General features: G+C 37.4%; 1 protein-coding gene and 1 long non-coding RNA gene across 3 annotated transcripts; one reads left to right on the top strand and one right to left on the bottom strand.

The window, feature by feature from the left end:
* Nucleotides 1-2,349: 2,349 nt before the first annotated feature.
* On the bottom strand, nucleotides 2,350-4,204 carry LOC133721188 (mitogen-activated protein kinase kinase kinase 3-like). The gene is made up of 5 exons (XM_062147731.1): nucleotides 3,783-4,204; nucleotides 3,540-3,609; nucleotides 2,955-3,014; nucleotides 2,639-2,826; nucleotides 2,350-2,550 (listed from the first exon to the last, which is right to left on the bottom strand). The coding sequence occupies exons 1-5, from the start codon at nucleotides 3,797-3,799 to the stop codon at nucleotides 2,544-2,546; spliced, it is 342 nt and encodes a 113-aa protein (XP_062003715.1). The 5' UTR covers nucleotides 3,800-4,204; the 3' UTR covers nucleotides 2,350-2,543.
* Nucleotides 4,205-11,309: 7,105 nt separating this feature from the next.
* Nucleotides 11,310-13,503, top strand: LOC133722646 (uncharacterized). 2 transcript variants are annotated; one of them, XR_009852885.1, is made up of 5 exons: nucleotides 11,310-11,596; nucleotides 11,687-11,763; nucleotides 12,036-12,648; nucleotides 12,895-13,083; nucleotides 13,196-13,503. It is a non-coding gene; the product is annotated as an uncharacterized LOC133722646 (long non-coding RNA). The 2 variants fall into 2 exon arrangements; XR_009852884.1 differs by having other exon boundaries at nucleotides 12,036-13,083.
* Nucleotides 13,504-15,046: the final 1,543 nt, after the last annotated feature.

The following is a 15,046-nucleotide window of genomic DNA, read 5'->3' as shown; positions in this document are numbered from 1 at the left end:
TATTTGACTTTTAGACTCATACACCATACAGCCAATGAAATTTTTATTTTTGTTAAATAAGGCTTCATCTTGATGCTATTTCTTTGTTTTGTCCCTAGACTCATAGTCTCATACACCATACACACTTATCTTGACCCTAGTAAAAAAAAAAAAAAAAAACTGCAACCCCCACCACTTAACCAAAATAGTAAGCCCGTAACCCAATTACCTAATTACAAGAAACTTCTACTTTGTCATTTCTATAGATTGAATTAAAAAAGAGTAAGCCACATCTCTATAGATTTTCTAGTTTATTTTTGTTTGATTGTTTTTCTAGGGAAATTTATTGAATGTTTTCTTATAACTGATTGCAAAAAGTTTTGCGTATTGAGAAATGCATTGATAGAAAACCTATCTTTTTATTTGCTAGGAAATATAAAGATTGAAGCTTTGTCTCACATGGAAGTTTTGTTTTGTTATCTTTCAATTTTTTTGTTTGCCCCCCTGTAGAAAAAATTCTGCGTCCGCCACTGACTTCTAATGAGAAGCAGAAATACATGAAGACCCCAGATCAAGATATATTCGAAGGGGGGATGAGGAATCGTTGAAACACAACATCTCAGCCGCCAAGCAACCAAGACTGAATCAAAAGTCCACATAAAGACCTCAGATCAAGATACTGTATTTTCTTATTGTGTGAAGCCACTGTTGGCCTGTAAACTTTTATTATATAGTGTTGATATGTATTGCCTTTGGCAGCGAAGCCACATATTGAATACACATAATGCATTTTTTATATTCCTCAGGTATATGCTTGAATGAATAATATAAATATAAATGTAAATGTAAACCAGAAGACGAAAACTAGCAAAGTAATCTGATTGTTGCCTCAGGTATAGGCTTCATATATAGCTTAATCATCAAGGAAAAAGTAACCGTAAGTGCAACATCTTCAAGTTCAAGATATTCATTGTGAAACGGATCATCCCAAAGATGTAATCAAGTAAGCAAAGTAGCTCGAAGAACAGCATACATTTTTTTGTGAAAATTTATAGACTATATGAATAACCTTACAGGGAAGTTGTGCCCATGCAAATGAATTGAGCAGGTGTATCTGCATCAAGGACGATGAAACCTCCTTTCCAAGTAACATGCAGAGCATGAAGATACGAGCGATATAGATGGAAGACTAGAAAATATATTGAGGATGTCTCTTTTTTTACTGTTTATCCCAGGCATGAGATTTCGCTATAAAGCCTAGTGTTTAGAGGTTGAAGGCCATTTCATATGGGGCAGATTTTAGAAGGAGAAGGATCATCAACAAAGATAAGAAAGCCATTGTTGCTTTTGGTTCTGATTCTCCTATGCTTCCCATATGGGTTTATTCCTAGGGCTAAATGCATGTGGTCTCGTGCATGACCGGTTGGTTGAGAGGTCGAGCTTAATGGCAGCAATTAAGGAGGTGGTTAATGCCATTATCTCGAAGAGATAGCCTACAATAAATTTATTATCGAGATAACCAAGAGTCCAAATTTGATTTATTGTCCTTCACTTGCCTCAACGACTCCCAGCCGACCTTGACTTCTTCTGAATTCACTTGCACCTGGCCCTATAAATAGACCCATTTGGGAAGCAGAAGAACATCAAAAACAACAGCCTCCTCCTTCTAAAATCTCCTCCATACGAGATAGCCCTCATCCTATAAACACTTGGGCTTTATAGTGAAATCTCATGCCTGAGATATGCTTTGGAGCCCGGAAAGCTTGTTCTAAGCTGTCCTCTCTTGTGTCCCAAAAACTCTAATTGAATTTCACGATGGAGGACTAGGAGACTCTGAACTACTAGGGAGATCATGGACCTTGTCTTCCTAATGGGTTATTCTGGGCGTGAGGGCATGAAGACATGAAGCTACCATTTGCCTCCAATATCTCTGCCGCCAAGCAACCAAGACTGAATCAAAAGTCCACATGAAGACCTCAAATCAAATATTATATTTTCTTATTGTGTAAAGCCATTGTTGGCCTGTAAACTTTTATTATATAATCCTGATATGTATTGCCTTTGGCCGCAAAGCCACATATTGATTAGGGGTGGGTTCGGTTTCATTCGGTTCGGTTTTGACCCTAAATCGAAAACCAAACCGAACTTAATTTCAGTTCGGTTTTTTATTTTTAAGAGTTCGGAACCAATAACCGAACCGATCAGTCCGGTTCGGTTCTGTTGAAACTCAGTTTATTTTATTTTTTTAATCATTTATATATGTTCAAATATATTTAGTCTATTTGATCCGCAAATATAACCATTTATATATATTTTAATATATTTAGTCTACTTGAGTCCTGAATCATGTCCATCTTCTTTTAACAAAGATTTGAAAACTGGGAATCAAGGCCGTTGGAGCCTTATCAATAAAAAAAATTAAAAGTGCAAATCATTAACATTAAAAAACAAGGCCGTTGGAGCCTTATCAAGGCCATTGGACATTTGCTCCCATTTGGGAAGTTCCCATATCATAATATCGCCCTAAGGATCAGCTTGCTTCATATCCACAAACCCTATAGTTTTCAACACCTGCAAACGAAATACGAGTTGCAAACAAAACAGAAGCAAAATATGAGTTGCGAATAGGGATTAAATAAATTAACTTTGAAGCACTTACCATAACTTGTTCGAACATGACAACAATTGCTCTCTAATGGAAGGGTGGTCTAGCAGTTGAGAAGCAGTAGCACACTCAGATGGGTTCCATTGCAAGCACAGCCTCACAAAATTCTTTGCATCATGGGAAAGATAATCAGGAATATCTGGCATGCCTTTGCTGTTTCCAATCTTAAATATTGCAGCCACCTGTTGAATCCATCACAAGGAAACAATTTCTGCTCCATCAAAAACTTCATGACTGGTGATAGAAAAGACATTTTGTAAATAAATAGGTTCTAAACATTAGGGAAAAACAATTTTGTGGAAGAGAGTACCTCGGGGGCCATCCAATAAGGACTTCCTTTGAATGACAGCATTGAAGCAACATTTGTAATCTAATTCAGAACAGAAATTCATCAGGTTTCTCAAACTTTGAGGTAAGAGCACTAAGAAGGAAAAGTAACAATCACACACTAATCTTATATTTAATTAGTCACACACCAAATGGAGCATAATATGGCTAAAACTTTCCTACTTACTCTTCCTAGGGATATATGTTTGGCTTACTTGTCAAGTTTATACCTTCTTTCTTTGATTAAGAATTTATTGTGCAGAAGGTGGACAAAACTTACACGAGTTGTTCTTTCTAAAGGGTATGGACCCAGCATCAATGAGATAATTTATTAATACATATTTCTGTATGTGTATGAAACTCAATACATATAATGTCACATTTGCCTACTGAAATGCCAGCTTCCAGAAACAAATAACTGTAATACATGCCCCAAATGAAAACAATACCAAAATGCAAAACTGATTCAGATCTGCAATCTAATCCATTATACTAAGATGAATATGCATGATATATAAGGAAAATGGTATTTGCAAATTATAGGTATATCTTAAGGGAAAGGACATACCAAAATGCGATGCCCCTCATCTTCCTTCTTGTTACCCTGCCCCTCATCTTCCTTCTTGTTGTTTCCACCGCTGCCAGAACCCAGAAACAAGCTCCTTGATTAAAGATCAACCACCAGCTCATACCCAAACAAAAATTATAGTAAATCACAGATGCAATCACAACAGATCTAGCTTTTTCTTTCCTAGATACCCAAAAGATCTAATCTTAATTGGATTTGAAATTCAGAGAGAACATATATTACCATCGAGTCATTAACATGCTTTGGAAGTATAATCAAAGTCATCAACATCATGAAAACCCATGCCCTTAAGATCAAGTACGAGTCTTCATGCACCATCATACCCAATATCTCAGAAAATAGATTGATCTGGTCCTAGCGGTGGTGGTGGAGGTCGTGCTCAGACTTCAACCACCATGGCATCATACTCAGATTTCAAACGAAACCCGATGACCCAGAGAAGAGAATTGATGGAAACAACCGATCTGAACTTGGCCATCGATCTAGTCCTTCTTGATGAAGAGAAATTGACAGAGAAGATAAGAGAAGAAATAGAGGCGGCCACAGAAGAGAAGATTGATGAAGAGCCGAGAGGCGAGAGGCGAGAGGGAAACTGAAATGAAGGAGAGAGAAGAAAGAGAGGCGAGACAGAAAAGTCATGGAACAGGCTGGAACCCTCTTAGGGTTTCGGACTCGGGACTTTATACTCAAAACGAAGTAAAACAACGTCGTTTTTGGAAGTTCGGTTTTTTTCGGTTCGGTTCGGTTCGGTTTTTTTCACTTCGGTGCTTTTCGGCTTCGGTTTGGCTTTCGGCTCGGTTTTTTTCGGTTTTCGGTTTCGTGAACCCACCCCTAATATTGATCATATTCCCGTTTATTCTATTGGGCCGCATAATCAAACTTCAACTCACCGCACATCGTCAACTGACTGCACATCACATATCGTCAATCCACACTACTGAAACCCACAATCAAATCTGACTATTTCTCATCAAAGAACATAAATTTACAACTGGGCCATCTCAAAAACCCCAGCTTGGAATGGTTTCAAGGTCCTTGGCGGCCAAGGAACAGTGTTTGCGATGCCCAGAAGGAGGCAGTGTTTGATTTCAAAATTTTGAAATCGCATTATTGAAACCTGTTATAAGAGGTTAACCGACGATCACATGCGGTGGACGCGCATCTGCACCCACAGATGTGCGTCCGTCCAATTTAGTAGTGTAAAATGGACGGGTGCAGATGCGCGTCTGTCCAGTTTAGCAGTGTAAAATGGACAGCCCAGATGCAATTACGAATTTTTAAGTGATACCTTAAGGCGCTGAAGGGGAACCCTTAAGTTAATACGTCTTGACAATGTTGGAGAGTTTACATTGAAAACTTTTGATGATTATTGCAATGTCCATTGGAATTGATATTGGATATCTGGTTCCCCATGTTCACACCCAAAATGGTCTTGTTGAAGCTACCATTAAAAGGCTTCAAATGGTTTCTCGGGCATATGGCTATTCGCACCAATCTCCCTATTTTCGCTTGGGGCGATACAATATTGCATGCAGCCATGCTTATTCGTCTAAGATCTACCACCACTCAACCATTTTTTGAGTCACAAATGGTGACTGGGTACTAGCCTGATGTATCGCACTTATGCAGTTTTGGTGAATATGACTCTCCAACCCGTTATATAGAACTCTTGACAGGCGATCTCTTTACTACTAAATTTGCGGATTGTCAGTTTGATGAGACAGTCTTTTCGTCATTAGGGGGAGATAAGAACACTAATGTTTAACGAGAACGACATGATTTATCATGGTCTGTCCCCACTTTGTCTCATCTTGATCCCCGAACCAAACAGTTCGACATTGAAGTGCGGAGAATACTCGATCTTCAGAACGTACCAGAATCGATGCCTGATGCGTTTTTTGATATCGCTAAAGTGACATATACCTAATGCAAACGTGCCTGCAAGGATTGATATCCCCACGAGAGGACACGACATCGACCTAAAAAGAGTTGGGCACAGTGCCACCACCCTTATTGCTGGTGAAGATATGGCTCAGGCCGTGGCTTCCGCAAAGAAGCTCAGGAGGAGCTTAGGTTTGATGGATTCTCACCCTAGGAAGAAAGCGAGTTTGGCACAGCTAAATCCATTAATCATCGACACTGAAAATCCATCTCATGAGAGTATTCCGAATTATGGTTATGTCCACGAGACACTGTTGGGGTACACCTCAATGTCTGAACCAATTCCTAAGAATAGAGAGATCTCCATGAATTACACTAGTGTACATGAGATGTAAAAGAGAAATTCTATTATCCGTGATGATGCATTTGCATACTCTCTTGCACAAGAAATTATAAAACATGATGATATCGAACTTCACTCCGTTGAAGAGTGCCAACAAAGAGCGGATTGGCCTAAATGGAAAGAAGCAATTCAGGCTGAATTGGATTCACTAATAAAGAGAAATGTATTTGGGCCGGTGACGCCTATACCCCCAAATGTAAAGCCTGTTGGATATAAATGGGTATTTGTTAGAAAGCGTAATGACAAAAATGAGGTTATAAGATATAAATCTCGCCTCATGACCCAGGCTTCTCACAATGCTGGTATTGATCACGAGGAGACATATTCTCCAGTAATGGACGTTATAATGTTCTGCTACCTTGTCAGTTTGGTAATTTTTGAAAAACTTGATATGCAGCTTATGGATGTAGTTACAACATTTCTCTATGGGGTCTAGATTTAGAGATATACATGAAGCTTCATGATGGACTTTAATTACCCAAATCAAGTGGCTATAAACCATGGAGTGCATTTGCAATAAGATTGAGACGCTCACAATATGGATTGAAACAATCCGGACAGATGTGGTATAACCATCTAAGTGGCTACTTGATTGGGAAGGGATATGTCAACAATGAATTATGCCCATGGGTTTTCATTAAGAGGACAAGTTCCAGATTTGTAATTATTGTGGTATATGTCGATGACATGAACCTAATTGGGACTCTAAATGAGTTAAAGGAAACTGCTAAGTATTTGAAATCTAAATTTGAGACCAAAGATCTTGAGAAGACATGGTTTTATCTCAGATTAGAACTCGAGCACTATAGTGATGGAATATTAGTGCATCAATCAGCTTAGGGTAATTATCACAAATGGTACCTGAACTTATCATCTATCTTATCGATGGTACCTGAACTTCAATTTTGATCACAACTAGTACCTGAACTTTTCGATTTTATTTCAAATGGTATCTATCACTAACTTCCGTTAATGTTTCGTTCAAAACTGACATGTGCCAAACATATGACTCATTTTTCAAGGATAAATTTGTAAAATTACCATCTTTTTTTTTTTTTGTAATATCACTTATTTTCACTTATATTGTGGCAATATGGCTATAAAAAATGAGACTATCAAAAGGAAAAACTTTCAACTTCAATTAAAAATATATATAAATGACAGGAAAAAAAGAATTATGAAAGTTTTGATAAGCTTTTGGTTTTAAATGTTGTATAGTTTGTCCAAAAAAAAAAATGTTTATAGTTTTATTTGAAATGTTTTATCTGTATCTATAAAACAAATTAATTTTTGTTGAGATCTTGTTTTACATTTTTTATTTTATTTTTAATTGAACTTCTATTTTTATTAACATATTAATTGATCAAAATACCTAGTAAACAAAATTATTTTAATGGGTATTTTAGTCAAACTACTCTTGAATATAGGTCATGTGTTTTGCACGTACATGTTAGTTTTTAATGGAATATTAACGAAAGTCAGTGATAGGTACCACTTGAAATGAAATCGAAAAGTTCAGGTACTGGTTGTGATCAAAATTGAAGTTCAGGTACCATCGATAAGATAGAAGATAAGTTCAGGTACCATTTGTGATAATAACTCATCAGCTTATACTCAGAAAATACTAAGGCGCTTTAATGATGATAAAGTGAAGCCTGTGAGTACTCCCATGATTGGTCGAAGTTTTGACCCTAAAAACGATATGTTTCATCCCAAGAATTATGATGAAGATGTGTTAGAGGTTGAAATGCCTTATCTAAGTGCAATAGACGCATTATTATACTTAGCATAATGCACAAGATCAGACATCTCATTCACTGTGAACTTGTTAGCTAGAAATAGCTCAACGCCAACACGACGCCATTGACTGGTGTAAAGACAATCTTTCGATACTTAAAAGCAGTAGATTTAGGTTTGTTCTATCCCTACAGAGAGAAAAGAATGGACGACATGATGCAATGAGACTCTATAGGCCATATGGCCGTCACTACTACTGTATACAGCGCCGCTGCCGTCACTGCCCCGTCCACTGGAGGGTGGTGTCCCCCCTCCCTCCATCAAAATCATGGTGATGTTTTGATGGGTTTTACTAATGGTGGGTATCTCTCTAACCTGCACAAATGTCGTTCCCAAACTGGTTATATCTTTATCATGGGAAACACCACAATATCTTGGAGGTCTACAAAACAGACCCTTGTCGCTACGTCTTCGAATCATGCAGAGAGTAGTGCTTTTCATGAAGCAATTTGTGAATGTATATGGTTGAGATCCATAGTTACGCACATGTGGTTTAAAGTCTACCTTAGATGAACCTACGTGCATTTATGAGGATAATGCCGGTTGCAATGAACAAATAAAGCAAGGCTTCATCAAGGGTGATAGCACCAAGCATATATCTCCTAAATTCTTCTACAATCAGCAACAATAAGCACTTCTTAAGATTGAAGTGAATCAAAACCGGTCTGAGGATAATGCGGCTGACTTATTTACTAAGTCATTACCCAAGTCCATTTTTGAGAAACATGCGAAGAGCATTAGGATGCTTAAACTATCTGAACTCTCGTGATTATAGCACTTGAGGGGAGATCTCGATATTAGGGGGAGGCATGATGTCTACATGTTTGATCTCGAATAGTGAAGGGCGTGTTGTACTCTTTTTCTCCTCCCCAAGGTTATTTTTGTCCCACTAAGTTTTTATTACTCGAGCAAGGGCAACGCTGGAAGCGCCAAGGTGTAAGATAACATCATGTTTGGTCGGCACAAGGGGGAGTGTTGAAGGATATTTGATTTTTGTGTGCCTTACCAAACTAGGATTACTCTCCATTGTTGTAATAGGAGAAGATCGTTCTAGATTCCTAGTCTTAGTTAGAATATGATTCCTTGTACCCAAAGGAATTGTACTTGTATCCTCTATATATAGAGGCTCCTATTATCAATGAAAGACACAACTATTCTCTCTACATTCTTTAAGGACAAAGAAAAAAGTCTGATAGCTCTCCAAAAACTCTAGGTTAAGGGCGAGTTGCAAACTGAGAGATTGCTATCATCCGGTGGCAGCTTTGCCATAGGCCTCGACTACGCCGCGCGGTCTGCTGCCTGATGGGGATTGATGATAACGTTTGAGGAGCTCTTGAGGGGTGTTGCTTGGACTTGTTTGTAAGCGGTTTTGGCTTCAAGTTTTGGGTGTGAAACCTCTGGGATGCGGTGGTCATGTGGTGCAGGATCGGAGAGTCTTGATTGAAGCTTCTTTGATTGACGACGGTGCAGGCTTTGAAGTTCGAAATCTACGGTGACAAGGATCGGGGGAGTTGGATTGGAGCAAGTTCATGGCGACGCAGGTTTTGGCGGTGTGGTTCGTGGCGGTTTGACTAGTGGAGGCAGGAATCATGGCAGAGCAGTCGTGGTGGCGTGGGTCGGCGCTGCGTTGGTTCAATGTGTTGGAGATAGAGGCCATACCTGGGACAAGCCAGGCCTAATGGGTTTTGAGCAGGCCTTCTCTTGGAGATGCTTTTGTACTGTTGATTTAACCCTATGTTTTCTATTTTGTCTAATTACAATAATTTCTTTGTATTAGGAAGCTAAGAAATTGTGCGCATTTTATTTACCTCTAGCGCCTCTTTAGTAGTATCAAAGGAAGATTCCTGTTATGTCTATGCATTTGAATGTCTAATAAGTGTGTCTATTTCTATGTACCACTATCTTCTTGTCTGTCTATAGATGGTAGCAAAAGAGTATGTAACGGCCTATTTTGGCTTGTGATGAATATATTAACATCCAATTTGAGTTTGATTTCAAAACAAAAAAAAAATGCACACACACACACACACACATATATATACAGATCTTATCCAGAGTGAAGCCTCGCTCTGAAATTAAAGTGCGAGGTTGAAGTTTAGGATCACTTTTCAGTCGCATATCCACATCTCGACCGTTCAATTTTTAGGTATTAATGTATAGAACATCTCTGCAAAATTTTAGCTAAATTGATAGTCGTTAAGGCATTGATAACTGCCTTAAAACTAGTACGGTTCAGGTTTGACAGATTCAGTTCGTCCATTGGTTTAAGCGAGTTAGATACCTTAAAGATCATCAATTTGGCTGAAATTTTGCAGAGATGATCTATATATTAGTACCTAAAAACTGAACAGTCGAGATGTAGATATGCGACCGAAAAGTGATCATAAACTCCAACCTCGCACTTTAATTTCAAAACGAGGCCTCACTCTGAATATATATATCAATTAAATTTCCGTTTAAATAGTCATAATTTCATCTCATTGATATTTGAATTATATTCAAAATATCTTCAAAACTAATTTTTGTGTACCAACATTATCCGCAATATATCAAAATTTCCATAGACACCCAAACTTCTCTCCATCATAATGTTACTAATCCTTATTTACAACAGCAGGAACATCTTTTACATAAGAAGTTAACTTCTCTTATTAAACGACTACAGTGTATTGGGCACAAAGAGCACGCATTAATTGGTTGACCATAGGAGCTAGACAACAAAACTGCTTATTTTCATCAAACTACTACCATAAGAAAACTACAAAATTGGACACCTCAGGTGATGTTTGGCTTGATGATATCAATGATATAACACATGCCTTTGTTTCTGGGTACCGATATTGTTTTTCTGTTGATCATGCTTCGTCCATGATCGAAGTCATATTATTCCGTCTATTATCTCTACTGACGGTAATACTCAGTTATTAAAACCACTTCTTACTGATGATATTGATAGGGCTATTGCTCAAATAAGAGCCCTTAAGGCCCCTGGACCTGATGGCCTTCTTCTTATTTATAGTATATATCATAGGCAAAACTTCTACTTCTTGGAGAATTCAACTGCTACTTAGAGATATCAAGCGCTTGGCTTCACAGTTTGAAAATATAATTTTCAAGGAGACTAATTTTGTAGCTAATCAACTAGCATCTTTAGGTGACGAAGTGGTGTTAGCTCAGTGGTTAGAGCTTCGTACATATGTTCGAGTCACCATGGGGGCAGGAGTGAAACTCTTTGATCCTCTTTTTAATAAAGTGAAAAAAAAAAAAAAAAAAAAAAAAAAACTAGCATCTTTAGGCCTCATCATGTAACCCGTGGATCAAGTGGGTCGATGGAGGCTCGCAAGCCTGACGGGTAAAAACTCGGCCCGACTCGCATAAAAGCTTGCAAAAGCCCGCTTAGGTGGGTAGAGGGCCGGTCTTGGTTTAGGGGTTTAAAACCCGGTCCGGCCCGGCCCGCCAAAGACCCGTAAAAGCCTGCCCGGCCCTACCCATAAATACCCGGCCCGTAAGCCTGTAAATTAAATACTATACTATGTATAGTCAATTATATATACTGTATATATATAAATTATATATACTATGTATATATAAATTATATATTATACAATATATATATATATATATATATATATATATATATATATACAGCAAGGTTCCAAAGAGGACGTCCTTGCTATACATAATCTGCGGATGGGTCAATCTCTGCCGTTCGTTTCAACCAACGGCTCAGATGCAAATCTCTATTAATAAAGAGATAGAAAGATAAAGAGAGGAGGAAGAGTGAGGCGATTTCCAATCTGAAACTGAAAGAGACGACTGATTCGAGAGAGAGGGAAGAACATGGCGAATCAAGGCGGTTCTTGGATTTTGATTTGAGGAAGAGCATGGGGACGGGAAGAGAACGAACAATGCGAATCTCGGTTCTTGGGTTCATCTGAGAAGAACACAAATCTGGGTATATTTTTTTTTTTTTTTTTTTTTAATAATTTCTTCTGATCGATTACACCGCTTTCATCTTTCGCTTCTGGGTTTTTTCGCTCCATAGAGACAGATAGCGAGAGCGAAGAGAGCAAAGGAAGAAGGGAAAGAAGAAGACATTCGGGAGAAGACAGAAAAGAGAAGGTAAGCCTGAATTTCGGTGCATGCAATTCTGGGTGGTGCCTATGAATGTGGGTATGGGGGTTTATCTATCTGGGTTTGGTTTGCAATTTGATCCACCTCACCGCAAACTGAAGCTATTTTTTTTTTATTAAAAATAGAAATTCCCTTTTTTTTTATTAAAAAAAGAAATCCCCCTTCTTTATCTTGCTATTCTAGTTGGCAATTTTCTTTAGGTCCATCTCCCAACACCTTATTACTTGGTGCTTATGGTTGGAATTATTTGTGTTTAACAGAGACAAAAGATTGGGTAGGAATGAAGGAAAGGGACACCGAGGCAGAGCCATTAAACCTTTGATGCAGTTGATTTTGGATAACAATCATTTAGATAGTGAATTAGTAATTGGCAATTTTTTCGACAAAGGAATCTGCTCTTGTAATACCATTATTATTCTTTTACAGCATCTATAGGCTATAATTTTCCTCAATTAAGTTGAAGTGAAACTGTACGTATGATTAGTCAAAGCTCAGTTTTGTATTAATCTCTACTTTCTACCTTAACAATCAAAACTTGGATTGGTGCTTTTAATGTAGATTATCTGCTCGCAGCCCGAATGCGTTTTAAAGATAACAATTGAACTCTTCCAAATGAACAACATTAGTGTAAATAGTTGGTATTAAAGTGTAAATAGTTGGTCTCTTTGATTCTGCAGATCTGTATATATATATATATAGAGAGAGAGAATGGAGTGTTGGTATTAAAGTGTAAATAGTTGAACTTAGTGTTTGATTCTGCAGGTTTTGTGGTCTCTTTGACTCTGCAGTTTATGGCTAGTCAAAAGTTGGATTCTGCAGGTTTTGGAAGTGTTTGATTCATCAGTGCGAATATAACTGTTCCCACATTTTTATGTAAAGATTGAGCCTTTAGCTTCATTTTGATATTGGGTTTTGCTATTACCATGTTTGTCACACTTTCTGGAATCAAGTTTATGTTTTCGCTGCTAAGGCTTGGAATTGTCAACAGCATATATCATAGCATAGCATCAACTTTGTGTATTTTAATTTGAAGGCTTTTATTTCTGTCTAATTGTTGGGTTTTGAAGTGGATAGTTTTTCTTATTTTAATCTTATAGCTTTTTGCTTATTAAATTATAGGTGTGTTCAATTTTGGTGGTGACTTGATTTGTTGGTTTGTATTGAAATACTGTGTATCTGCATATTGGAACAAAGTAGTGGAGATACTCTGATTTTGGTCCAAAAGGAGTAGTTGCCCTTATTCGTCTTTCTGGAACAGCAGGGACGGTGGATGTCTGTTACAAGAAGATCATGGCATTGTCCATGAAGGTAGTACGTTGACATCTTTAAAGATCTGTTCATGTTATCTTCCATTTAAGTATTTGCAAAGCATTTCGGTATTTGACTTTGATTTTCTTTTCTTCATTGTTTGATTCTGCAGTTTTTGTGGAAATAATATGCTAGAAGCCTAGAAGGTGATCTACTAGAAGATTCTGCAGGTTTTGGATGCCATTTTGCATCTTGTCAGAGTTGTTTTGGATGCCATTTTGCATCATGCCATTCTGCAGGTTATATGGCAGAGTTGTTCATAGTATTGTTGGAATATTGTTGGAATAGTGGCTAGTCAAAAGTTGCTGATATGTAATGATTCCAGAAAATGAATGTAATTGTAATGATTCCAGAAAATGAATGTAATTGTAATGATTCCAGACAATGAATGTAATTGTAGTGATTCCAGAAAATGAATGTAATTGTTTCATTCCTTCTATAATACTGTATAGTACAACAAATGAAATTCTGCAGCATAGCAAGAGCAAAGCTATGTGCACATTACATTCAGAAGTAATAAGCTTTACTGTGATTCCAGAAAAATTCCAGAAAATGCACATTACATTCAGAAGTAATATATACACTGTGATTCCAGAAAATGCACATTACATTCACATTACATTTAGTGTTTACTACTACAAACATTCCACAAATGAACACAGTTTTCCTCTCCCACAGCCAATACATTATGCAGCAACCAATCCACCTGCCTCAAATAGAAATCGTCACTCATTGCCGGTGCATCCCAAGCTTGAAGAATCAAACACATCACAAAATTCATAACAATATTCACCAATAACAGCAACAATATCGAAACCAGCGTAGAAGCTAATCAATCAAGCCAATAGCCAACTTGAAATCATCTTGCAAATCCAAAACCAGAAAAATCACACACACTAGATCAGTATCCTAAAAGCTCTATTGAAATTTCATGTGCTTCTAACAAATAAATGACTTTTACATAACTATAAGCTCTCTCAAAACTGGACCTTAATGCACGGTTTTGGCAACTGTTCTAATAACACTTCAATGGATCACTAGAAAACTCAAAACAAGTGGTCCATCTAGTACTCTTGAAAAATGTAGTCAAATTGGGGCCAGCCAAGGCCATAAGGCTAATGCACATTCAACTGCGAATTCGAGGGATTAACGACAAGCTAGCAGGTAACTAACTGATAGTGTCAAGGCTTGTAACTAATAGATGTACTTTAACAGCATGGAAACCAACCCAGGAACTATTTTTTCAAAAGTTCTTTTAATAAAGTCAAACAACATCCTTCAACTAGACTCTCAGATAAAGTCATCTATTGCCTGGATCAAGGAATCAATGTCTGTGATTCTCGAACTTGATCAAGATGCTTATATGATTCTCATCGGAAGCATATATGATTCTGCCTCACATGAGGAAATGTATTTATGTATATGAGAATTATATAACAACATTTTTTTTTTTCGTCTGATGCATATATGATTCTCATATACATATCTTTTTAAACTGCTTAAATCAATAGAACCAGAATATAGGAACAAACAAGAAAACCAGGGGCAAATAAGAATATGCTCATCAGAGGAAACCAGAGTATAGGAATAGGGCAAAATACAACTAAACAAAAAATCTAAGTAGGTACGCATTTAGGAAATCATAGAGAAAAAACCAGAGAAAACCTTTTTCAATTGAGCCTCAAGATCATCCCTTTGTCTTTCAAGCTCTGCAACCTCAGCTTCTATTTCCTTCTCTCTTTCACCCACTTCACTAGCTTTAGACGCACGAACTTTTAGAGCTTCCTCCTTTTGGATTCTGTACAACCATATAATGAAAAATAGCACTTAAAACATGAGCAGGAACAAAACCAATCCTCAAAATTGATTGGATAGAACATGTCACTGTTTACAATCAAAGATGTTTGCAAATATGTTTAAATAAGCTTGAACTCTTCTTCTAGAGCCATTACAATCTCCCATT

This window comes from Rosa rugosa, chromosome 7 (assembly GCF_958449725.1).
Source record: "Rosa rugosa chromosome 7, drRosRugo1.1, whole genome shotgun sequence".
NCBI lineage: Eukaryota > Viridiplantae > Streptophyta > Magnoliopsida > Rosales > Rosaceae > Rosa > Rosa rugosa.
This window is presented reverse-complemented; position numbering and strand designations above follow the sequence as displayed.